We start from the raw sequence: 25,983 nt of genomic DNA on the forward strand, positions 1-25,983 counted from the left end.
CAAGAAAACGTGGAGCTTTTGTACCGCTGTTTTTTTTACATCCCTGACAGGAATTTATTAATGTTATTTAAAAAAAAAAAAAAAAAAAAAACACACACAGGCAAAGGGCACTTTTTAAGACGAGGTGAAAAAGGGCAGGGGCTCAAGCACCCATAGGGCCCTATGTGTGCACGTGCCTGTATATATATATATATATATATATATATATATATATATATATATATATATATATATATATATATATATATATATATATATATATATATATATATATATTAGGGGTGTGGGAAAAAATCGATTCGAATTCGAATCGCGATTCTCACGTTGTGCGATTCAGAATCGATTCTCATTTTTTTTAAATCGATTTTTTTTTTAAATTTATTAATTTATTTAAAAACTTTTTTTTTTTTTTTTTAATTAATCAATCCAACAAAACAATACACAGCAATACCATAACAATGCAATCCAATTCCAAAACCAAACCCGACCCAGCAACACTCAGAACTGCAATAAACAGAGCAATTGAGAGGAGACACAAACACCACACAGAACAAACCAAAAGTAGTGAAACAAATATGAATATTATCAACAACAGTATCAATATTAGTTACAATTTCAACATAGCGGTGATTAAAAATCCCTCATTGACATTATCATTAGACATTTATAAAAAAAAAAAAAAAGAACAATAGTGTCACAGTGGCTTACACTTGCATCGCATCTCATAAGTTTGACAACACACTGTGTCCAATATTTTCACAAAGATAAAATAAGTCATATTTTTGGTTCATTTAATAGTTAAAACAAATTTACATTATTGCAATCAGTTGATAAAACATTGTCCTATACAATTATAAAACCTTTTTACAAAAATCTACTACTCTGCTTGCATGTCAGCAGACTGGGGTCGATCCTGCTGAAATCCTATGTATTGAATAAATAGAGAATCGTTTTGAATCGGGAAAAAAATCGTTTTTGAATCGAGAATCATGTTGAATTGAAAAAAAAAAATCGATTTTGAATCGAATCGTGACCCCAAGAATCGATATTGAATCGAATCGTGGGACACCCAAAGATTCACAGCCCTAATATATATATACATATATATACACGTTATGTCAGGGAAAAAAATACAGAGCCTATATCATCCCTACAAGCCTGTTTCGCAGGTTTCCCTGCTCGTCAGGGGATTTAAAATTTTTTCAAAAAGGGGAAAAAAATAAAATATCCCCTGACGAGCAGAAAAACCTTGCTTGTAGGGATGTTTTTTCCTGACCTAACGTATATTCCGCTCTACCACAGAAACCTTGACATATATATATATATATATATATATATATATATATATATATATATATATATATATATATATATATATATATATATATATATACACACACATATATATATATATATATATATATATATATATATATATATATATATATATATATATATATAATCCTTGAGCACTAATTGACTAAAAGAGCGCACATTTGCCGCTAAGATGTTACGTTAAAGATGAGAAAATGCATTTTTAGACAATATGATTTGTCTGAGCAGCTAGGAGAAACCGAGAGTAACAAGCGGTAGAAAATGAATTAGAAAGGACAGATTTAAAATAATAATAAACAGGCTCCAGCACCCCCCGCGACCCCGAAAGGGACAAGCGGTAGAAAATAGATGGATGGAAAATAAAAAAATATATATATATTATCTAAAAAACATTTTTATTTAAACTTGGGACTTCCCGCGGGCCAGATTTTGGACGCTGGCGGGCCATATCCGCCACGAAGGCCGTAGTTTGGGGACCCCTGGGATAGACTTTATTTATTCCATAATGGGGAATATATATGGTTGCAGTGCAGATACAAAAAGTCCACAAAAATAAGGTACAAAACACATGAAAACAAGAGGGAACATGGAAGGAAATAAAGGACATAAAAGACATTAAATAATAAATAAAATTAAATTAAATAAGGTACAAAACACATGAAAACAAGAGGGAACATGGAAGGAAATAAAGGACATAAAAGACATTAAAGGGTTAATTTTATGATATTTTATACATACTGTATAAAACTCTTCCTTGTGGTCTACATAACATTTAATGGTGTTTTTTTGGTCCAAATATCCATTCATCCATTTTCTTCCGTTCTTTTTGCGCAGCGCCACCCCAAAAAGGCAAAATCACATGAAAACAAGAGGGAAACATCAGAAACAAGAAGGAGGATACGCAAAAAGGACAGAGCTCCTGCAACCAGCAGCCACCACAGCGGGGCCATATCGGAAAAATAACATACATAAATAAATATAAATAAATCATATATAATAAACTCGAGATTAATTCCAAAATATATTAAAAGTCAATTCATGTTTTAAACCAGGGGTTTTGAACCTTTTTGACCTCGTGGCTCAACTTTTCCACTAAAAAGGAGCCCGGGCCCCACTCAAATGTTAACACTGAATTAGTAATCGTATTCAATAATCATATCCAACCTACTTACAGTTTACTCCCTTGTCAAATGATACGAAAGCATGTGTTAATCACAAATATGATCTATTTAGCAAATAAGTGAATTATTTAGTACTAAAGTAAATGAACTCAATTAATATTAAATAATAATAATTAATATGTTTCTTTAAGTGAAAATAAAAAACAGCTTCACCACTTAAGTCATAATTTTTGCGCTTATGAAACTTCTTTATATGACTTTACCTCCAGACTTCTTCTATTTGTTTGAGACAGACTGTGGTTTTGATTATCATTAACGCCATTAACTTACACATTATTGCCGATAAACAATCACATACTTTTTGGCGTCCCTCTTGGGGCCCTATGGTTAAGAAGTAACATTTTCACATTAAAGGTTGTAAAAATACTGTAGTCCACAACCACATTTAATCTTGTATGTCCAAAATGCGGCACGGGGACAATTTGCGGCCTGCAGCTAATTCTTTAACGGCATTCTGAAACTACTCTTAAAAAAAAAAAAACTGGATTAAAAGGGCAAACAGGAGCACCGTATTTTTCGGCGTATAAGTCGCACTGGAGTATAAGTCGCACCTGCCGAAAATGCATAATAAAGAAGGGAAAAAACATATATAAGTCGCACTGGAGCCTGGCCAAACTATGAAAAAAACTGCGACTTATAGTCCGAAAAATACGGTAATTGAAATGTTGACACTAGTAACAGAAAGCTTACATGCAGGCTGTTTTTTTCTTGAAAAAATCTATACACAGTACTGGTTTTGAAAGTGAAACATATCAAAATCTTTTGATTTTTCAGAAGAAAATGTTTGGACACATTTGGGTCAATACTCCTCATATAAAGCTGGTGTAAAATAAATTTTTATTAAAAATCATACGCTTCACAAATGAGCTTCCAACATTTGTTTGTAAATGCATTTGCTTCCCTGATATGCATTTGCATTATCAACACAATTAAAAAAACAAAAAAAACAGAAACATTTGGCAAAATAATTTCATAAAAACATGTGAAAGTGTCATGAAGTGATCAAGTATTTCTGCATATTTTTTTTTACCATCAATCCCACAAGAGAGTGATTTTGAGGTTTGTGTTATAGTGCAAATTGTGAGGCGTTTACTTCCCTTAAAGTCTGAACAAATCCCGTGTAAACATCGGCCAGCGCTGCGTGGGCTGATGCGTCACTGTTCCGTTCAGAATAGGCGTGGCGGTAAACTCCACCACGCACGAGGTGGAGAGGCAGGGAGCGGCTTCCAGCTCCAGGACCGTCACGTTGTTGGGAGCGACGGTGCTGAGGATGGTAGCGGGCACAAAAAGAGTCACCTGAGGGCCCTTTGAAGGCCAGTAGCGCCCCAGGTTAAAGCCGTTGATCCAAACCTGCCCCTGAAAAGTAAAGACATGATCAGTGACACTAAAGCTACGTCCACACTGCAGGGTCGGATGTCTAATTGGGATTTTTTTTGGTCAAATTCGATCTTTTTAGTGGCCGTTCACATGACAAAAAAAAAAGGGATTTCTTATGTGAATGCAAACTGACCCGCATGCGGACATGACATCATGGCATCGCACATACTGCAGTAGTTAAAGTTAAAGTTAAAGTACCACTAATAGTCACACACACGTTATGGGTGGTGAAATTACTCTCTGCATTCGACCCATCCCCTTGTTCCACGCCCTGGGAGGTGAGGGGAGCAGTGAGCAGCCCTCTTTGCCTCGCCCCTCCGGACTGATGAAGGGATTCATCCAACACGCACTTACAACAACCCTGGTCACATTTACATTGTTAATTCTACACATCGTCTTCACTCATTCACTTGAAGTAGCATACACACCCGACACACTCATCAAAGGTTTCAATAAACCTGGTAAACCGCAGCTCTGCCGTGGTGTCGTCTCCTTCCCTTTCCCGGTACACAACACATTTTGGCGAATAATTATGACGCTAATCACTTTTTGATGACATTCTGGTCGGGAGTGTTCTCATTAAGGATGCATCGCATATACACTATATTGCCAAAAGTATTTGGCCACCCATCCAAATGATCAGAATCAGGCGTCCTAATCCACAGGTGTATAAAATCAAGCACTTAGGCATGGAGACAGTTTCTACAAACATTTGTGAAAGAATGAGTCGCTCTCAGGAGCTCAGTGATTTACAGCGTGGAACTGTCATAGGATGCCACCTGGAGTGATGAATCTAAGGCTGCAGCTAACGATTATTTTTCTATCGATTAATCTATAGATTTTTTCCGATTAATCGGTTAATCTATAGATTTTTTTCCCGATTAATCTATAGATTATTTTTCCTTTTACCGATTTTTTTTTAATTTAAAATGAAGATGAAAAAATAAATGTAGGCCAGTTTTTTCAAAAGGCATGGCTTTTATTTACAAAAAAAAAGTATGGCCAGTCAACATTGACAACAACATGACAAAATATTCTGTAACAATGTGAACATTTAAAACTTTTAACATTTAACAAAATTAAAAGTAGCTTATTTGCTTTTTAATGTGCAAATATAAAAGTAAACATCCAATGCAAATCTTAATATTCTGCAATAGTATAAGCATTTCAAAAGTAAAAGTATTGCTTATTTTGCTTTAAAATGTGCAAAAATAAAGATAAACATCCAATACAAAAAAGTGCAAAACGGAAATATTCTGTAACAACAGTGTAAACATTTCAACAAAAGTAAAAGTATTGCTTATTTGCTAAAATGTGCAAAAATAAAGATAAACATCCAATACAAAAAAGTGCAAAACGAAATATTCTGTAACAGTGTAAACATTTCAACAAAAGTAAAAGTATTGCTTATTTTGCTTAATAACACAACAATGATAGTATGATTAAAGTGAAAGTTAATTGTTCGTTTATACATAGTATATGTAACTGTTAATGTTGTAAAAGGTATTTGCACAACTAATTAACGTTAGCGTTTGTGACACGTCTTGTGCCGTGGTGTTCTTTCAGGGCCGACAGACTGAACGCCAGACGGCTTTGCCAGGTTTACAATCTTTTAATTTTACACAAAGTCTTTTCTCTTCCAACTCTTTTCTCTTTCTTTCCTCGCTTTTCAGCTCCTCTTCCTCACGCGCTCGTCATCCTCTGTCTCTGGCTCTTCTCCTCTCTCGCTCCACATCAGCTTCACTCTGGCTCCTTCCAGTCTCTCTTCCCTCTCTCTCTGCTGCTCCCCTTTTCTTCAGCGAGAGGAGATTGGATGATGATTGCGGCGTCGCTCCCGGCGCGCCCCGCCTCGCCGCTCGCCGGCCCCGCCTTTCCACAGCGTTAAAGAGGAGCGCGTCTTTGTAAACACTGAACAGGCACGCCAAACGCACGTCTCAGAGCGAAACGGTGCTTTAGTTTATGAATTTACAACGCAGATACAAATGACTCATTCATGTTTTTGTGTAATGATGACAACGTATACTCACGCGGACGATTGACTAGTTGATGGTGATGGCAAGAACGCTGTCGGGTGTTTTCTTTTCAAATGTTTGTTCATAGCCGTTGTGCTGCTATGATAGGCCATTTCCGCTCGACACAGTGTGCATACAACAACATTATTAGGCCGTTTATTGAAATACTCCCACACTTTTGACGACTTTTGGCATGCTTTTTTCCCCTCGCTCGCACCGCTCGCATCGTCTGCTTTGCGCTCCGCCATGACAGTAGTGTGACGTAAATATGCGACGCGTCGACGCACAAAAACGGCGTCGACGTATTTACGTAACCGATGACGTCGACGCGTCGTTTCAGCCTTAGATGAATCACGCATTCCCATCTGGCAATCTGATGGACGAGTCTGGGTTTTGAGGTTGCCAGGAGAACGCTACATTTTGGACTGCATTGTGCTGAGTGTGAAATTTGGTGGAGGAGGAATTATGGTGTGGGGTTGTTTTTCAGGAATTGGCTTGGCCCCTTAGTTCCAGTGAAAGGAACTTTGAATGCTCCAGGATACCAAAACATTTTGGACAATTCCATGCTCCCAACCTTGTGGGAACAGTTTGGAGCGGGCCCCTTCCTCTTCCAACATGACTGTGCACCAGTGCACACAGCAAGGTCCATAAAGACATGGATGACAGAGTCTGGTGTGGATGAACTTGACTGGCCTGCACAGAGTCCTGACCTGAACCCGATATAACACATTTGGGATGAATTACAACGGAGACTGAGAGCCAGGCCTTCTCAACCAACATCAGTGTGTGAACTCGCCATTCCTATAAACACACTCTGCAACCTTGTGGACAGCCTTCTTAGAAGACTTGAAGCTGTAATAGCTGCAAAAGGAGGACGGACATCATATTGAACCCTATGGGTTAGGAATGGGATGGCACTTCAAGTTCACGTGAGTCAAGGCAGGTGGCCAAATACTTTTGGCAATATAGTGTATATCCGATTCATATCCACATTCGTAAGCGGCCTGGGTCGGATATAAGATAATCGGAATTGCACTGTTCACACAGACATGAAAGAATCAGATACAGGTTGCATATGGGCGAAAAAATCGGAATTGATCTCTCGTGTGAACATAGCATTAGAATGACAACTGTTGGACGTAATGTTGCCATACCTTTCGCCACCCGGGCAGGCGGATGTAGGTATCCTGAGGCAGGTCCGGAATTCCGCCGGGAATGATGAAACTTCCTCCGTAGAAAGCAGGAAGTGACAGTGAAGCAGGCGGAAGCGGGTCAGCCGAATTGGTGTTTGTGTCCCAGAAGACGCCCTGGTCGATGGCTTGGTCGATACTGAGGCTGTACATGGTCCATCTTTTTAGAACAACATTGGCCAAAGTCAGGTTGGCTACGAGGCCCTGTGCAAAGACAACAAAGTGATTTTTTCTACTTTGATTCTAAAGATTCCCATTTTTCAATCAAGGGTAAAACCTTGAAATCGTTGATGTTTTTCCCATAGTTGATGCGGCCCATGTTCTCCACCAGCACGTCCACCCGACTCCCGGCTTGTCCTGTCACATTAATGGACAGGACTTTGTTTCTTTCAAGGATCCCGGCGGCCATCTTGACAAACAGAACAACCAGCATGAATATGTCACAACACTTTTTATATTTTGGAAAGTCCCACTGCTCAAGCCGTTTGCTATTTCCCCGTTGAAAAGTAATGGAAATCCACTTAATCTGTTATTATCTGTAAGCAATGTTTAAAGTGACATTCAAATATTCTTGGTGATGAAGAAGACTTCATGAACAGTTTTACTGCACACAACTAGAGATGTCCGATAATGGCTTTTTTGCCGATATTACGATATTGTCCAACTCTTAATTACCGATTTCGATATCAACCGATACCGATATATACAGTCGTGGAATTAACATATTATTATGCCTAATTTTGTCGTGATGCCCCGCTGGATGCATTAAACAATGTAACAAGGTTTTCCAAAATAAATCAACTCAAGTTATGGAAAAAAATGCCAACATGGCACTGCCATATTTATTATTGAAGTCACAAAGTGTATTATTTTTTTTAACATGCCTCAAAACAGCAGCTTGGAATTTGGGACATGCTCTCCCTGAGAGAGCATGAGGAGGTTGAGGTGGGCGGGGTTGGGGGTGTATATTGTAGCGTCCCGGAAGAGTTAGTGCTGCAAGGGGTTCTGGGTATTTGTTCTGTTGTGTTTATGTTGTGTTACGGTGCGGATGTTCTCCCGAAATGTGTTTGTCATTCTTGTTTGGTGTGGGTTCACAGTGTGGCGCATACTTTTAACAGTGTTAAAGTTGTTTATACGGCCACCCTCAGTGTGACCTGTATGGCTGTTGACCAAGTATGCATGCATTCACTTGTGTGTGTAAAAAGCCGTAGATATTATTTGACTGGGCCGGCACGCAAAGGCAGTGCCTTTAAGGTTTATTGGCGCTCTGTACTTCTCCCTACGTCCGTGTACACAGCGGCGTTTTAAAAAGTCATACATTTTACTTTTTGAAACCGATAACGATAATTTTGAAACCGATACCGATAATAAACAAGTTGAAAAACTTATTCGGGTGTTACTATTTAGTGGTCAATTGTACGGAATATGTACTGTACTGTGCAATCTACTAATAAAAGTTTCAATCAATCAATCAATCAATCTTTAAAAACAGCAGAGCGCGCTTGTAACGCTGACAAAATAAATAGATGAAAATCCAATGTCCACTGTAGAGGACACTGGTTCTCTGGAATATACAGGGCTCATAGTGAAGTTAGCAACTTAAAGCGTAACAAAACATGGAGGAGAGCGCAAGCTGAGGTACCTGTACAGTACTATCATAAACAAACTCGTAATACCACCTTCGACCTCAGGGGGAAATAGCGAGTCGCGCATCGTGTGCTGCTGGACTCACCCCATTAACCGACACATACGCTCGGTCATGGACCCCGTTCAGCGGCGAGGACAGCGGCGTGGGCGTGCTGCAGTCTACCGGTAGCTCAGTTCTGTACAGCATGTAGCCAAATGCCTACAAGACAAGACGAGGAGGCCATTTAAGAAAATAAGACAACATAATAACGTGAATAAAGTGTAAAAGATACCTGGTTGAGGTCAGTGAACGTCTGAGGGAAGGTGCTCACCACCGGGCCAGAGAAGGAGAGAGACTCTAAAGCTTCTGACACGGTTTGTAGCTGTGGGAAAAAATCTCCTACTAATAAGAAAACAGAAAGCCTAAGGTTAAGATTGTGTGCATACCGGCTTCATTTTAACAGCACCATATGCAAACTTTGGAGAGGATGGTGGTATTATCCCGTCCGGTATCTTGCGGTACTGTTATACAGCAGTTATACAGCATTAGTAACCAAACATGGTCCACTGTATATGTTCTCTTTTTCGTACATACCATTTTTATCACCTCTCGGATGGAAAAGTACTTCTCCGTGAGGTCTCCTGCCTCAGTGAGCGGAGCGTCATAGTCGTAGCTGGTAGGCTGTGAACTGTACGGCGCAAGGGCACCTAGGGGAGACCCAATTGTAATCAGACACCGAGAAGTTATTCTTATTAAAATAGTTTTCTTTGCGGTCTACTGACCATTCCAGTATCCAAAGTTGGTCCCTCCTGTAAACATGTACCTGTGAGGACACAACGATTGGTTTTCATGGCTGCATAGACAAACACTTCCAGTATATTGTACAGCAATTATGATTCAATTTAGTCTCACACAGTTTATTGCCATTACATTCTTAATTGATTAACATATATTCTCACATAAGATAGAGTTATTGTCTTATAATTATGACTTAATGCAAAACAAATTTACTTTTTAAACATCATTTTATGACCTTTTTTGTGATATTACATCTTCTTTCGAGCAAAAGCATGACCCTCTGCGAAATTATTACTTTTTTTTATTACACCTTTTTTTTTTTTTTTTACTACCACTTTATTCCCATCAACTTTTAATGTACACATAGTAAAATTAGAATGTTATTCTTTTAATCTTAACTAGAATTCTTCCTATAAATGTATGTGTATAATTGTAAAATTATGACATTATTCTAGAAATATTATGACTTTATTTTCTTAAAGCTACAACATCACGCTCATAAAATGCCAAAATCTTTACATATAACAATAACGTTATTGTCACATCGGACTATTTTCTTATTCCTATAAAATGACAATAACATTATTACTTTGTTTTTTTATTATAATAAGTTGATTCTCACAAAATGCACAACTTTTTCCATGTAATATTATTACATTATTCTTATGAAATTTGAACTTTACTGTTGTAAAATTTTAATGTTCTTGTTTTATTACAGTAACTTATTTTATTACTGTAAAAAAAATTCAACAGCTTCAACTTTACTCTCATAACATTGATTAAACTGTAATAACACACTTTTGTCTAATATAACAATGTATAATGTCTACTTGAATTGTCATTACACATCATTTTTAAAATAATTTACTACACCAATTATTAAATAAATAAAAAATGATTGAAAAAATTGGGCGTTATTCTTTTGATGTTAAAAAAAAACATGGGTTAATTTTGTGACTGTATTGTTGTAAAATTCTAGCACATTTACACGGCTGTGTCATAACATTACCCCTTGCGAAATGATTATTTAATTATTTTTTTTAATTGCACCTATTTTCAAGTGATATTACCGCGAAACGATTATTACCGTATTTTTCGGACTATAAGTCGCAGTTTTTTTCATAGTTTGGCCGGGGGTGCGACTTATACTCAGGAGCGACTTATGTGTGAAATTATTAACACATTACCATAAAATATCAAATGATATTATTTAGCTCATTCACGTAAGAGACTAGACGTATAAGATTTCATGGGATTTAGCGATTAGGAGTGACAGATTGTTTGGTAAACGTATAGCATGTTCTATATGTTATAGTTATTTGAATGACTCTTACCATGATATGTTACGTTAATATACCAGGCACGTTCTCAGTTGGTTATTTATGCCTCATATAACGTACACTTATTCAGCCTGTTGTTCACTATTCTTTATTTTAAATTGCCTTTCAAATGTCTATTCTTGGTGTTGGGTTTTATAAAATAAATTTCCCCCAAAAATGCGACTTATACTCCAGTGCGACTTATATGTTTTTTCCCTTCTTTATAATGCATTTTCGGCCGGTGCGACTTATACTCCGGAGCGACTTATACTCCGAAAAATACGGTAATTTTTTTTTTTTAATTGCACCTATTTTTATGTGATATTACCACTTTATTCCCATAAAATTTAAATGTATATATCATAAAATTAGGATGCTATTCTTTTAGTCTTATGACTTTATTCTTGCACAATTTAATCCATGTTAAGTACATATTTTGTCATAATACTAGAATGTTATTCCTATAAATGTATAACTTTATAATTGTAAAAATATGACATTATTCTCTAAATATCATGACTTTATTTTCTTAAAGCTGAAACTTTACGCTCATAATTTCCCCCCAAAATTTAATGTAACAATATCGTTATTGTCACTTAAGACTATATCCATTTTATTTATTCCTATAAAATGACAGTAAAGAGATTACATTGTGCTTTGAACATATTGAGTTTATTCTCACAAAATGTTTAACTTTTTCCACATAATTATATCACATTATTCCTGTAAAATTACAACAATATTGTTAAAATTTAACAAATAAAAAATATATGTTATTCTTTTATTACTGTAACGCAATTCTCTTAAAGCTACAACTTTACTCTCATAATATTTAATACAATTAAATAACACACATTTCCCTAATATAACAAACAATATGTAATGTCCAATTGTAGTGATATTATATAATCAATTTATCACAAAAATATTAGAGGAATAATATTGAAAAAATATGGCATTATTCTATGAACATAATTTTTTACCTCTAAAATTTAAAATGTATTTTATTATTTTTTGTAAACAACTTTATTGTCACTTATTATGACTTAATTCCTGTAAAATTACAATTGCTATAAAATGTGTTCCTTATACTAAAAAAAATACATCTTTTGTCTCAATGTTTTATTTTAAAAATTCTATAATTGTCATTTTTTTGTGAGTAATATTGTAACTTCATTGTCAGGGCTACCTGTGTAATCCAAAATGTTGTGAGCATCTCCTCAGAGAAAATGGCTAACTTACATGTTGACGTTTGCCCCCATGGCCAGCATCTCATTGAGGGTCTTGACCACTTTAGTGGTCGAAACAACAGAGTGAGGCGAGCCCCACACGTCCAACCAACCAGTGTAGTATTCAGAGTTCACCTGGTGTGGATGGAAGCAACCCGGTGAGGGTCATGGAGTAAAGAACCAACAGAAAAAGGAGACAGCAACGAGAGGGATGCTTACCAAAGGTCCGTGAGGTTCAGCGTATCGCTGCGCGTTAAATGCTGCAGACACATTAGCACCTAGGTGGAAGAAAACATAAATAGACACATACTATACTCAAATGTGTGATGGTAATAAAAACGTAGCGAAAACCAACCCGCGCCAAAATCGACGGTGGCGTAGACGCCTTGAATAGGGCCACACTTGAGGAAGCCGAGCGCGCCGCCGTCGGTGGTGAAGAGCACCGTCTCCTCGCCGAGGTAGGAGCGCATGAGCCTGGAGAGGTGGCGCATGTAGTTGTAATCGCAGGCAAAGTAGCTGCCGTACTCGTTCTCCACCTGAACAACACAGTGTGTGTGAAGCATTTCAACACATTTCCTGGACGGACAATAGGGAAAGATGACATTTACACGTATTTGGAAAAAGAGATGGGAGATTTTCCAAATGGGCTAATTCATGCACAGCATCATGTCGCCCAGAGAAGTTGCGGAATAGTGGAAGGTCTGCAGTTCTAGGTCGATACTTCATACGTCCCGATACAACTTTTTCACTTGCGATACGATACCGATATTGGGGCGTAGGGTATTGGCCCTTACCAATATTAATCCGATATGACATCAGCACGATTCATAGTGTAGTATTATTCTATAGTGTGGAACGTTAAAAAGAGCTCAGAGAACTCATAGTAAATATGAAAAACACTAACCTTATGATTAAGGATGTCCGATAATATCGGACTGCCGATATTATCGACCGATAAATGCTTTATAATGTAATATCGGTATCGGTTTCAAAAAGTAAAATTTATGACTTTTTAAAACGCCGCTGTGTACACGGACGTAGGGAGAAGTACAGAGCGCCAATAAATCTTAAAGGCACTGCGTTTGCGTGCCGGCCTAGTCACATAATATCTACGGCTTTTCACACACACAAGTGAATGCAATGCATACTTGGTCAACAGCCATACAGGTCACACTGAGGGTGGCCGTATAAACAACTTTAACACTGTTACAAATATGCGCCACACTGTGAACCCACACCAAACAAGAATGACAAACACAATTCGGGGGAACAAATACCCAGAACCCCTTGCAGCACTAACTCTTCCGGGACACTACAATATACACCCCCCGCTACCCCCCACACCAAGTACTACACTCCATTTTGCCATTAATTGTCCATCATTAGCACACAATTTATGAAATACTTCATTAGGTACTACAGTAGTCATAGAAATGTCATTACCTGCACGCTGATGATGGGGCCGCCGTTCTGATAGAGGTAAGGCTTCACCGTTGGCAGGAGCTTCCCCATCCAGCTGTCTACCGCTGCTATGTAGTCTGAAATAGAAAAAGTTATTACCGTATTTTTCGGAGTATAAGTCGCACCGGCCGAAAATGCATAATAAAGAAGGAAAAAAACATATATAAGTCGCATTTTTTGGGGAAATTTATTTGATAAAACCCAGCAACAAGAATAGACATTTGAAAGGCAATTTAAAATAAATAAAGAATAGTGAACAACAGGCTGAATAAGTGTACGTTATATGAGGCATAAATAACCAACTGAGAACGTGCCTGGTATGTTAACGTAACATATTATGGTAAGAGTCATTCAATTAACTATAACATATAGAACATGCTATACGCTAAATTTCCTGCCATCGCATGTGTGCTGGTATGGCAATAAAGTTCCCTGAATCCTTTTCCAGGCTTCTCACCTGGATCTGAAGACCGCAGTACAATGTCTTTCTTCTGGAGAAGCCAGGCAGGCAGCCCACCCTGGTAGCAAACACATGTGTATTATTAGTTAAATACAGTGTACAAATATTTTAAAAACACAGAATTTCTCAACTGTTGTTTGATGATCACCGTCACCATCACTCCTTGCTAACTTTATAACAATCTTTGAGACACTTTTTTCCGGCGGCTCTTTGTATCATAGCTACAGTATAAAACTCCAGGTTACCGGTGTGCGCGCCTGTCTGTGTGTAAGTGACAGCCCGAAAAGCTCCAACTCCAAACTAGAATACGTTTTTTGGTGAGTGTATAAATCTGTAAATTGTGAATTTAGGACGTTATTGTGGCCAAAATGATCACGGATATCATTATTATCGCGGCATTTTAAAATGTGCTCAATATTTTCAAAAACTACTTATACTACAATCTTTTAACCAAGTTTTATTTAAAAAAAACAAAAAAACTCAAAATGATAATCTTTGTAGGAGAAACATTGTACCGTAGATAAAAACACTGTCTCATGAACCTCAAGTAGAAATTGAATGTGCACATGAAAACAACACAAACATTATAAACAAAGTATCATGGCAGAAACAAAATAATATAAATAGATCAAAATAAATGTGAAAATCGTGCAAGATGGCCCCTTATGGACAAAATAAATAAACAATTATTGATGATCCATTGCCCGGATCATGTTTTGTTTTAGTTTAAGACTCTCTTAGTTGTTTCAGCACCCATGGGTTTGTTTCTTTGTTGCCATGGGTGCTGATTATTTCCACCTGCCTCTGATTAGTGTTCAGGACGCTCACCTGCTCCCGGGCACTAATCAGAGAGCTATTTATTCCTGCCTTTCGCCACACGTTAGTACTCCTTTGAGTCCTGTTTCTATGTTAGCTTTCCAGTGCTAGTTTTCTGCCTTATCTCCCTGTGTAATCGGCACGCTCTTCTTGTGTTTGTTTGTATTTTTCCTGCATTTTTGTATTATGGACTGATTTATGGGGAAAAAATTGGACTGATTTATGAAAAATAAATCATTGTCTTACTGCCTCCGGAGTTCCGTCAGCATCTTGGGGAAACCACCCGCGCACAAACACGAAGGATTTTGCAAGGTGGCACCTGAATAAGATGTAACTGCACTTTTTTATCCACATAGATAAAAATAGTGTTCATATATGAGATCTAGTCATAAATAAATTTTTCTTTTACACCCTATCACGGTGTGGCTTGGTTGGGAGAGCGACCGTGCCAGCAACCTGAGGGTTCTTGGTTCGGTCCCCGGCTTCCACCAACCTAGTCACGTTTATTGCGTCCTTAGGCAAGACACTTCACCCTTGCTCCTGATGGGTAGTGGTTAGGGCCTTGTACGGCAGCTCCCGCCATCAGTGTGTGAATGGGTGAATGTGGAAATAGTGTCAAAGCGCTTTGAGTACATTGAAGGTAGAAAAGCGCTATACAAGCATACTTGCCAACCCTCCCGGATTTTCCGGGAGACTCACGAAATTCAGCGCCTCTCCCGAAAACCTCCCGGGACAAATTTTCTCCCGAAAATCTCCCGAAATTCAGGCGGAGCTGGAGGCCACGCCCCCTCCAGCTCCATGCGGATCTGAGTGACGTGTTGACAGCCTGTTCACACGTCCGCTTTCCCACAATATAAACAGCTAATGATCGAGGGCGAGTTCTTGGTTTCTTATGTGGGTTTATTGTTAGGCAGTTTCATTAACGTCCTCCCAGCGCGGTAACAACACACAACAACAGCAGTCAAGTTTTCGTCTACCGTAAAGCAGTTCGTCTGCCGTAAACAGCAATGTTGTGATACTTTTAAACAGGACAATACTGCCATCTACTGTACATGCATATGTGACCCACCCATAATGTGTCACATTTTTGTGTTGATTTATTTATTTTATTTTGTGGTTTGAATTCGTTTTTGGAGCTGTCATTACACATTTATCAGTATTCACATTGGTCAGTAGGGGGCAGTAGGGCGTTTCTTCCCAATTGAATGCTATCACCTGCAGACCGGAAGTGTCTTGTCATTCTGATGAGCGCGACCAGTCTGTGAACAATTGAAACGTCCTGTGTGCTTTTTCCTCCTGTATAACAGGTTAGTTTGAATAATATCCATGTGATCTTTATAAGTTTAAGTACACATTCTGATGGTGGAGCCTAACTCTAAAGTGTTTGTGAGTTGTAGTTTGTATTTGTGAATGAATCCAGTGCACAGCTGCAGTAATCAATACAAAAAGGCGACGTGAGTGCGCACTGTTTATGGAGAAACTTCTGATCCTAATTCAGACTCCCAAATTAGAGCTCCCGTTTTCTTATTGATTTAATAATGTATATTTTTATAATGTGTGTGTTCTGAAATAGTGACAGAGAATAGAACAAGGATGGACAATTCAACCCTTAACTCAACAATGAGTAGATGAGTGTTATGTGTGTGTATATGTGTAAATAAATGAACACTGAAATTCAAGTATTTCTTTTATTTATTTATTTATATATATATATATATATATATATATATATATATATATATATATATATATATATATATATATATATATATATATATATATATATATATGTAATAATATATATATATATATATATATATATATATATAGCTAGAATTCACTGAAAGTCAAGTATTTCTTATATATATATATATCTTAACCACACCCCCAACCACGCCCCCCCCCCCCCACCCCCACCCCCCACCTCCCGAAATCGGAGGTCTCAAGGTTGGCAAATATGTATACAAGTATAACCCATTTACCATTTATCCTGAGTCTCTAAATTCAATTAGGTCACTTTGGGGAGAGTATTTAGGAGTGACACTATCTGAGGATAGCTGGACATAGAGTTTAAGTAGAGTTCATATGTCTTCTTTTTTTGCAAGACACATCCTCATCAAATGCAAGCTATTACATCGTACTTATTATAGCAAGGTTCGACTAGCTAAGATGTATGGCGGAATATCTGAATCGTGTGATCGGTGCCAACAGTCTCCAGCTAACTTAATACATATGTTTATCCATGTTTAGTTATTGGACAGAAATGTTTAATACTTTGGTAATTAAGTAAGTGGACTATTAGAGGTAGCCCCTCTGTCATCTTCTCTCAGCAAATCCAAAAAGAATCTGGTGGCATTCACTCCGTTGTTGGCTAGAAGACTTATTGCGCTTAACTGGAAGGCTGCAGCGCCTCCTTACCACACCCGCTGGAACACAGATATTCTTTATTTCCTTAAATTGGAGAAAATTAGGCTGACATTGAATAGTTGTTCTGTAAAATTTCAAGATGATGGGGTGCTTTCTTAAAATATTTCAAGTAGACTGATCTCCAGTTTGGCCTCGTGGTTGAATTATGGATGATTAATGAGCCTTTTGTTTGCGTTAGTGTATAGCTGCACCATGTTGGGGCCATTTGGAAGTGCAGTTGTCCGTGGCTTTGTATCAATATTTGTCACCTTATTTATTTATTTAGTTTTTTGTTGTTGGGGGGAAACAAAGAACATTTGATTTGTATTGTATTTTATTTCCGTTAACAAAAAATGTCAATAAACAAAATGTTTAAAAAAAAATAGATAAATTGTCAATTTTGGCTATTTTAGGGGGTCCTTCACAAAATAACTAGACCTAAAGATATTTGATTATTGTTACCAAATTTGACCCACATATGCAAGACAGATGGGTGGTGCCTAATTTAGAAAATGTTGAGGTTTCCTCATTGCATATGTAAAGCAAAGCTTGATGACTCTCATGAAACTCAAAACAATAAAAAAGTGGATTTTTGATGCAGCTTTTGCACTGGATTTCTTTACATTATGCAGGTGCCCCAAATAAAGTGACGAGCGAGTGTCTGATAAATCCAATACATTAGGGGTGCACTATAATTATCCGGCAGATAATATTAGGAGTTATGACGTCAAACCAACAAATATGATACTCCGAAATCCGAAAAACTGACAAAAAAAACGCTCCAATAAGCAAAATATGGTGGGTTAGGGTGAACAAATCAAGCGCTCCTACCTCGTAGGAGGTCCTAAACGCTAGGCCCCCACCATCGCTGTAGATACTGGACCAAGTCGGCCAGAAGACCACCTGGAGCTTCGGTTTGTACTTCTTTGCTAGCAAAATATGACGTGATCGCCACACTGATAAATGGACATAAGGACATAAGCTTCACTATTGATTTAAAGGATGTGAGGATAGCACTATCATAGTAGTCAAATCAAGGAGTTAGTCAAATGCACCTTTGTTTAAGTTATTCTTACCTCCAGGTGTGCGCTAACTACACTGTAAATCTGAATGAAAAAACATTTATATAAATATGTTATCTGTTATCAGTGTCGGTCTTGAGAAGCAGGAAGTTATCTGTATCGACTTGAAAATACTAATACTGTGCACCCCCAAAATCTATTTAATGTCAGCGTCTCTCACCATGTCCCACTCAGCACAAATGTAAGGGCCTGGCCGTAGGATAACGAGTAGTCCGATATCCTGAGCCAGCTGAAGGAAATGTTCCAAATCTCTGTCCCCGCTGAAATTATATTGACCCGGAGACTCCTCGTGGAAGTTCCAGGGAATGTACCTGCAACAGGAAATGATTGTATGATCTTAAAATAATATATGTGTGTATATATATATATATATATATATATATATATATATATATATATATATATATGTATATATCTATATTAGAGATGTCCGATAATGTTTTTTTTTGCCGATATCCGATATTCGGGGGGGTGTATATTGTAGCGTCCCGGTAGAATTAGTGCTGCAAGGAGTTCTGGGTATTTGTTCTGTTGTGTTTATGTTGTGTTACGGTGCGGATGTTCTCCCGAAATGTGTTTGTCATTCTTGTTTGGTGTGGGTTCATAGTGTGGCGCATATTTGCAACAGTGTTAAAGTTGTTTATACGGCCACCCTCAAAAAAAAAAGTGACCTGTATGGCTGTTGACCAAGTATGCCTTACATTCACTTGTGTGTGTGAAAAGCCGTAGATACTATGTGACTGGGCCGGCACGCAAAGGCAGTGCCTTTAAGGTTTATTGGCGCTCTATACTTCTCCCTACGTCTGTGTACACAGCGGCGTTTTAGAAAGTCATAAATGTTACTTTTTGAAACCGATACCGATCATTTTGAAACCGATAATTTCCGACATTACATTTTAAAGCATTTATCGGTCAATAATATTGGCAGTCCAATCTTATCGGACATCTCTAATAAATATAAATATATATATGTGTATATATATGTGTGTATAAATATATATATATATATATATATATATATATATATATATATATATTATGTTCTTTACAAGTGTATGTAAACTTTTGATCAAAAATCAAAAGTTCACATGCACCTGTAAAGAACATAATGTCATGGCTGTCTTGAGTGTCCAATGATTTCTACAACTCTTATTTTTTTGTGATAGAGTGATTGGAGCACATACTTGTTGGTCACAAAAAACATTCATGAAGTTTGGTTCTTTTATGAATTTATTATGAGTCTACTGAAAATGTGACCAAATCTGCTGGGTCAAAAGTATACATACAGCAATGTTAATATTTGCTTACATGTCCCTTGGCAAGTTTCACTACAATAAGGCGCTTTTGGTAGCCATCCACAAGCTTCTGGTTGAAATTTTGACCACTCCTCTTGACAAAATTGGTGCAGTTCAGCTAAATTTGTTGGTTTTCTGACATGGACTTGTTTCTTCAGCATTGTCCACATGTTTAAGTCAGGACTTTGGGAAGGCCATTCCAAAAGCTTAATTCTAGCCTGATTTAGCCATTCCTTAACCACTTTTGACGTGTGTTTGGGGTCATTGTCCAGTTGGAACACTCAACTGCGCCCAAGACCCAAACTCCGGGCTGATGATTTTAGGTTGTCCTGAAGAATTTGGAGGTAATCCTCCTTTTCATTGTTCCATTTACTCTCTGTAAAGCACCAGTTCCATTGGCAGCAAAACAGGCCCTGAGCATAATACTACCACCACCATGCTTGACGGTAGGCCTGGTGTTCCTGAGATTAAAGGCCTCACCTTTTCTTGCCAAACATATTGCTGGGTATTGTGGCCAAACAGCTTAATTGTTGTTTCATCTGACATCACATGGACAAAGATAAGACCTTCTGGAGGAAAGTTCTGTGGTCAGATGAAATAAAAATGTTGCTTTTTGGCCACAATACCCAGCAATATGTTTAGAGGCTAACTTATTTTTACACTTGTGTGACAATCAAGAACGTTACTTGGTTACGATTATTTACAGTTTCATAATTGCCTATTAGAAAAATTTATTCCAAATGACTCCACAAAGAAATCTCAGTTATGTTGTTTTACCATAAGCAGAATTGAAAAACAAAGAGTATACATACGTCTGAATGGCGTTCAGGCCCGCCATGTACATTTTGAGTAGCCTGTCCTTCCAGTAGGCCCTGGGGATCCTGCTGTAATGGATACTGCCCGAGATGTAGCGAAATGGTTCTCCATCTTTGCGAAAACAGTCGTTCTCATAGTCCACGCTGAAGGAACGGGAGGCGGAGATCTGCAAACACAATTATTGACACAAATTAGGGCTGCATGATTATGCAAAAAATGTAAATCTCAATTGTTTTGCTTAAAATTGAGATTCTATGGGACATTTTTCCCCCCACACACACACACACACAATATTCGTGGTCATGTAATTTTGTTTGAAAGAAATTACAGTTGTATTAGTATTGTCATTATTATTAGACTCCTCATTGTTTTGATTTGCTTTACAGAAAATTTCAATTTTCTTTAAGCCGCTTTTCATGGAAGGTTCCAGAAGGACAGCAGACTAGGTAAAAACCCCCCCCCCCCAAAAAAAAACATGCATGACATGATAGCCAGCGCGCCTCCAGGGCGAGTTGTCTCCACCACCCTGGCCAGCGAGGCTCCTCCCTGATTGTTACATAAAATGTCATTACCATTTATTATATTTTTCACTGCTGCATAATGACAAAAAAAAAAAAAAAAATATGTATGAAATATGTAAGTATGAAAAAATGTATTAAAAATACAAATTATAATGTTTTTGTTAAAGATTATAACTACAGCAGAAAATGTCATTTCACAGTTATTGTCACCATAATTACCTCATTATTGTTGATTGTGCTCATAAAGTACTCATTACAGGCTTATAACTAAGTTTTATTTTAAAAATGTAAATACAATAAAATCGCCACTTGGCAGTTATATAATAATATTATTCTGGCTACTCAAAAAAATATTTTTTCTTGCGTATTTGATTCAGGATTTATGTTTATCTGCTTCCGTTTTAATTTGTGAAGGTTTTTAGTGGTATTTAAAAAATTAAGAATAAAACGTGTGTTGTGCATCACAGCGGCTTATGTGACGTCACGCAAGTTCACTTCCTGTTGTCATATTGCTTCGAGTAGGGATCGATCTCTCTGTCTAAGACTGTAGGTTTAATGTGCACAATTGAATATTTTAGTTGTTCAGACAGTAATGTGTGTAGATTGAGGTATGCCATTTTTTAATGTAGAACAACATTAATGTCTCTTGTTTTCATATTAGCATTTACTTCTGCAGTGCATGAGCACTGTCACCGGTTCCGTGAGTTTATCCAAGTGTTATTAATCACGGTTTTATGATTATTTCAATTTAAAACGGTAATACTAACTGTGGGAAGTTTTACCGCGGTTTAACAATACACCGTTTATCGTTACATTCAGTTGACTTTGTAAAAATGACTATATGAAAAAAGGAAATAAAATAACATTTATAACAAAGGTTAAAAAGCACTGTACTGTACTTAAAAATTCTGAAATCTGGACTAGATTATCCCGCAGACCCAGAAAAACACAGTTTGGTCAACATGGTAATAAAAAGGGTTACATGTGCTTTATTGGATTTTTACAATTAGATGAACGGTTTGACAAACCATAGACTTTGTTAAAAATTAATCTTTACAAAATATTTATATTTGTTTTTTTTGTCGTTATTTTTCACAAGTGACACAATAATTCCATGGTTATAAATTACATTTTCAAGTTAAAAAAAAAAAGAGGCTAGTTTCGGGTTATTGGTATCTTTTTATTATTGCATCTCAGCTGACTTGTCACGTGACCTGAGTCAGGCTTTTGTGCTAACACAAGTCTTCCAATAAGTATTTTAACACATTCTGACATAACTACTTTACATTTATGATGGCAAATTATGACAAATAAACCTATTCAACACCTTTAATTGTTATATGTAAGTACAAATATAATATCCATGAAATGACAACAATATTAGCCTTCACGAGCCGTTTATGCCCAGTTTTGAAGGACCCCTATCTGAAATGTATTAATTTAGTTACCCCGAACGGGACAAGCGGTAGGAAATGGATGAATGGATGCCATTATTATGGTGCAATATTCATGTAAACACAAGTTCTTACTGAGAGTCCATTGAGCAGCAGCAGGAAGCTTCCAAGTCTCACAAGAGACATGACGACTCCTCGCCAAAAAAAACTGTTTCTGGTTCTTGTAAAACTACATACAATTATAAATCCAAACAGCTTTTAAGCAGTTTAAAAGAACCCGTTTAAGATTTAGCTAAAGAAAGTCTGACGCTGCATGTCGAGATGCGGAAGTCAAATCACGTGATTTAGTTTTTTTTTTAAAATATATATATCATGTAATTACGCTTGTTATCCAAAGAGTGGCAGTGTTGCTTTGGTGAGACAACGAGGAGCAGCTTTTGAAACCAACGAGGAAGAAAAGCGTCAACAAACCGTGAATAACTATGTATGGAGATATAACAGAATATATTTTATGATAATATTTCTGATTTGAGTAGTTAACTTTGTATTTAGATTCACAAACATTAGAAACAATATAATCCAATCCAATCCACTTTACTTATATAGCACATTTAAATGTTTCCAAAGTGCTGCACAAAAATATTAAAAACAAGATTCAAACACTATCCTTAATTAGCTCCACTAATGACTGAATAAAAACAAAATAAATACATATAAAACCAATATAAAAATAAATATGATTAAAAACGATTTTAAAGGATAAAACTAATTAAAACAATAAATAGAAATACAAATTTAAAAACACAGAGGACCACACAACTCACGTAGCGTTAAAAGCCAGAGAATAAAAGTGGGTCTTAAGACGAGACTAATCAGAAGAGTTGTATGAAAACTGTACAAGTTGTATAAAACTGTACAAGTATATCATTACAAGAATAATACATTTAGCTGTAAGAGAGGGATTCATTCAACAATATGTTGGATGTTTGCATTAGGGATTTAATTTTAATTGTTTTTTTTTGAAGCAAAATAGATTAAATACATCATATTAAATTGCACAAGTGTACTTGAATAAGTAGCCACTAAAATATATGTGTGTTGTAGTCTATAAGGTATAAATATGTTTCAAATTGTTTACTATTAACGGTTCAGAAATTACTTAGCTATGCCATTTTTTTATTTCGTTCCGAATTGAGTAACAATATTAAACAAATACATATTTAAAATAGTTCATAAAGTGTGTCATTACGTGATTGTAAATGGAATCAAATACAAACTTTTCTGAATACTTATCCATCCATTTCTACCGCTTGTCTCTTTCGGGGTCACGGGGGGCTGGAGCCTATCCCGGCTGCTTTCAGTGTGATTCATTTATTGAGTGCAAACGTACATTTTGTCATTTAGTCATTTAATAAAGTATTTAAAAATGTAATTAATGATTTAATTATTTCAACACTACCCACTTAGATGGCTGAGTTTTTGAAATCCATGAAAGGCCATGAAATAATTCAAACATTAAATCATGACATAATGAAATCAGTAATATACTTAAATGATTCAATAATTAATTATTAAAATAATTAAACCATTAAACAAAATAAATTGTACTTTTACACAAAATACATTTATGACATATTTAAAAACACATGAATGTTTTAATTTATCCATCCATCCATCCATTTTCTACCATTTGTCCCGTTCGGGGTTACGGGGGGTGCTGGAGCCAATCTCAGCTGCATTCGGGCGGAAGGCGGGGTACACCATGGACAAGTCCCCTCCTCATTACAGGGCCAACACAGATAGACAGACAACATTCACACTCTAGGGCCAATTTAGTGTTGCCAATCCATTTATATTATATATAGTTAGTGACATGTTCAAATAATTACTGAAATGTTATTAACTAATTAATTATAATATGAATTAAATGAGTAAACCATTAATTAAGTAATTATTTGAATGATTTAATAATGTAAGGTAAATAAAAATAATTTCCCTATCATGGTATACATAAAAGTATATCCTAACAAAGTATTTAATTCCAATTATAATTAATAAAAGACACATTCAAGTAATTGTTAAAAGATCCATCCATCCACCCTATTCCCTTTCGGGGACACAGGGGGCGCTGGAGCCTATCTCAGCTACAATCGGGTGGAAGGCGGGGTACACCCTGGACAAGTTGCCATCTCATCGCAGGGCCAACATTTATTTAATTTATGCCCTTTTTGTGAAAGAAAACTTTTGTTTTTTATATGGCGAACACACAAAATATGCAATATTTAGCCCCCCCCCCCCCACTCCAAAAAAAACCGTTATGGTGGAATATTTGATGTGAGGTAATTGAAGCCTTAAATCAGGGGTCCCCAAACTTTTTGACTCGGGGGCCGCATTGGGTTAAAAAAATTTGGCCGGGGGCCAGGCTGTATGTATATATATATATATACATTATCTTTATAATCCGTTTTGTCATTTGATGTTCATCAACATTTAACATTGTCCCGTTATCGATGGGAAAATTCATTTGTAGACAATATGATTGGCCTGAACGGCTAGGAGACACCGAGAGTAACAAGCGGTAGAAAATGGATTAGAAAGGAAAGATTAAAAATAAATAAATAAATAAATAAAATTAATTTAACTTGGGACTTCCCTCGGGCCGGATTTTGGATGCCCGGGGGCCGGATCCGGCCCGCGGGCCGTAGTTTGGGGACCCCTGCCTTAAATAGTTAAATAATTCATATCATCATTTATTTTAATTATTTTTTTTTTTTTTAACAATGACAGGTTATAAAAAAAATCCCACTAAGATTCTTAGGGATCCAAAAGGGAAGTTAATATATTAATTTATTTTAGGAAGATAATTACAAGTTTAATTTGTTGTCATCCGGTCTGCCTACTCCAGGGGTCGGCAACCCAAAATGTTGAAAGAGCCATATAGGACCAAAAATACAAAAACAAAATTTGTCTGGAGCAGCAAAAAATTAAAAGCCATATTACATACAGATAGTGTGTCATGAGATATAAATTGAATTAAGAGGACTTAAAGGAAACTAAATGACCTCAAATATAGCTACAAATGAGGCATTATGATGCAATATGTACATATAGCTAGCCTAAATAGCATGTTAGCATCGATTAGCTTGCAGTCATGCAGTGACCAAATATGTCTGATTAGCACTCCAACAAGTCAATAACATCAACAAAACTCACTTTTCATGCACAACCTTAAAAGTTTGGTGGACAAAATGAGACAGAAAAAGAAGTGGCATAAAACACGTCATAGAAAGTTATATATGTAAACAAACTACGGTGAGTTCAAGGACCACCAAAATTAGTAGGACAAAACGGCGCTCGCCAAATACTCGAATCAGTGAAGCATGTTTAGTATAAACAGTGTGCTTTATAACAATTAGGGAGGTTTGTGTCATGTTTGTCCTCCTACAGAAACCATATTAAAACAAAAAATAGATTGTTTTTCATACATTTCTGAAAAAGCTCCAGAGAGCCACTAGGACGGCGCTAAAGAGCCGCATGCGGGTCTAGAGCCGCGGGTTGCCGACCCCTGGCCTACTCCATCTAACTCACCATATACCCTTGCCCTATTTTTTATTATATCGTGTTGTTTACTTATATGCCTTGGTTTTATTGTATTGTATACTGT

At 36.8% G+C, this 25,983-nt stretch overlaps 1 protein-coding gene across 1 annotated transcript; it reads right to left on the minus strand.

The window, feature by feature from the left end:
* Positions 1 to 3,162: 3,162 nt before the first annotated feature.
* Positions 3,163 to 22,641, minus strand: glb1 (galactosidase, beta 1). The gene is made up of 16 exons (XM_061984015.1): positions 22,455 to 22,641; positions 20,401 to 20,570; positions 18,454 to 18,604; positions 13,987 to 14,047; positions 13,512 to 13,606; positions 12,424 to 12,604; positions 12,288 to 12,346; positions 12,082 to 12,203; positions 9,505 to 9,545; positions 9,317 to 9,429; positions 9,169 to 9,243; positions 9,015 to 9,104; positions 8,828 to 8,941; positions 7,373 to 7,504; positions 7,060 to 7,299; positions 3,163 to 3,872 (listed from the first exon to the last, which is right to left on the minus strand). The coding sequence occupies exons 1-16, from the start codon at positions 22,503 to 22,505 to the stop codon at positions 3,615 to 3,617; spliced, it is 1,953 nt and encodes a 650-aa protein (XP_061839999.1). The 5' UTR covers positions 22,506 to 22,641; the 3' UTR covers positions 3,163 to 3,614.
* Between the last annotated feature and the right edge of the window lie 3,342 nt (positions 22,642 to 25,983).

The sequence above is a fragment of the Nerophis lumbriciformis genome, linkage group LG25 (assembly GCF_033978685.3).
Source record: "Nerophis lumbriciformis linkage group LG25, RoL_Nlum_v2.1, whole genome shotgun sequence".
Classification (NCBI taxonomy): domain Eukaryota; kingdom Metazoa; phylum Chordata; class Actinopteri; order Syngnathiformes; family Syngnathidae; genus Nerophis; species Nerophis lumbriciformis.

Excerpts from the sequence above, each read along its gene's own strand:
- glb1 (XM_061984015.1), bottom strand. The coding sequence starts at position 22,505 with ATGTCTCTTGTGAGACTTGGAAGCTTCCTGCTGCTGCTCAATGGACTC. Across the intron at positions 14,048-18,453 it reads TTTGTGCTGAGTGGGACATG|GGTGGGCTGCCTGCCTGGCT; the intron begins GTGAGAGACGCT and ends GTTTGCTACCAG. Across the intron at positions 7,300-7,372 it reads AAAACATCAACGATTTCAAG|GGCCTCGTAGCCAACCTGAC; the intron begins GTTTTACCCTTG and ends GTCTTTGCACAG.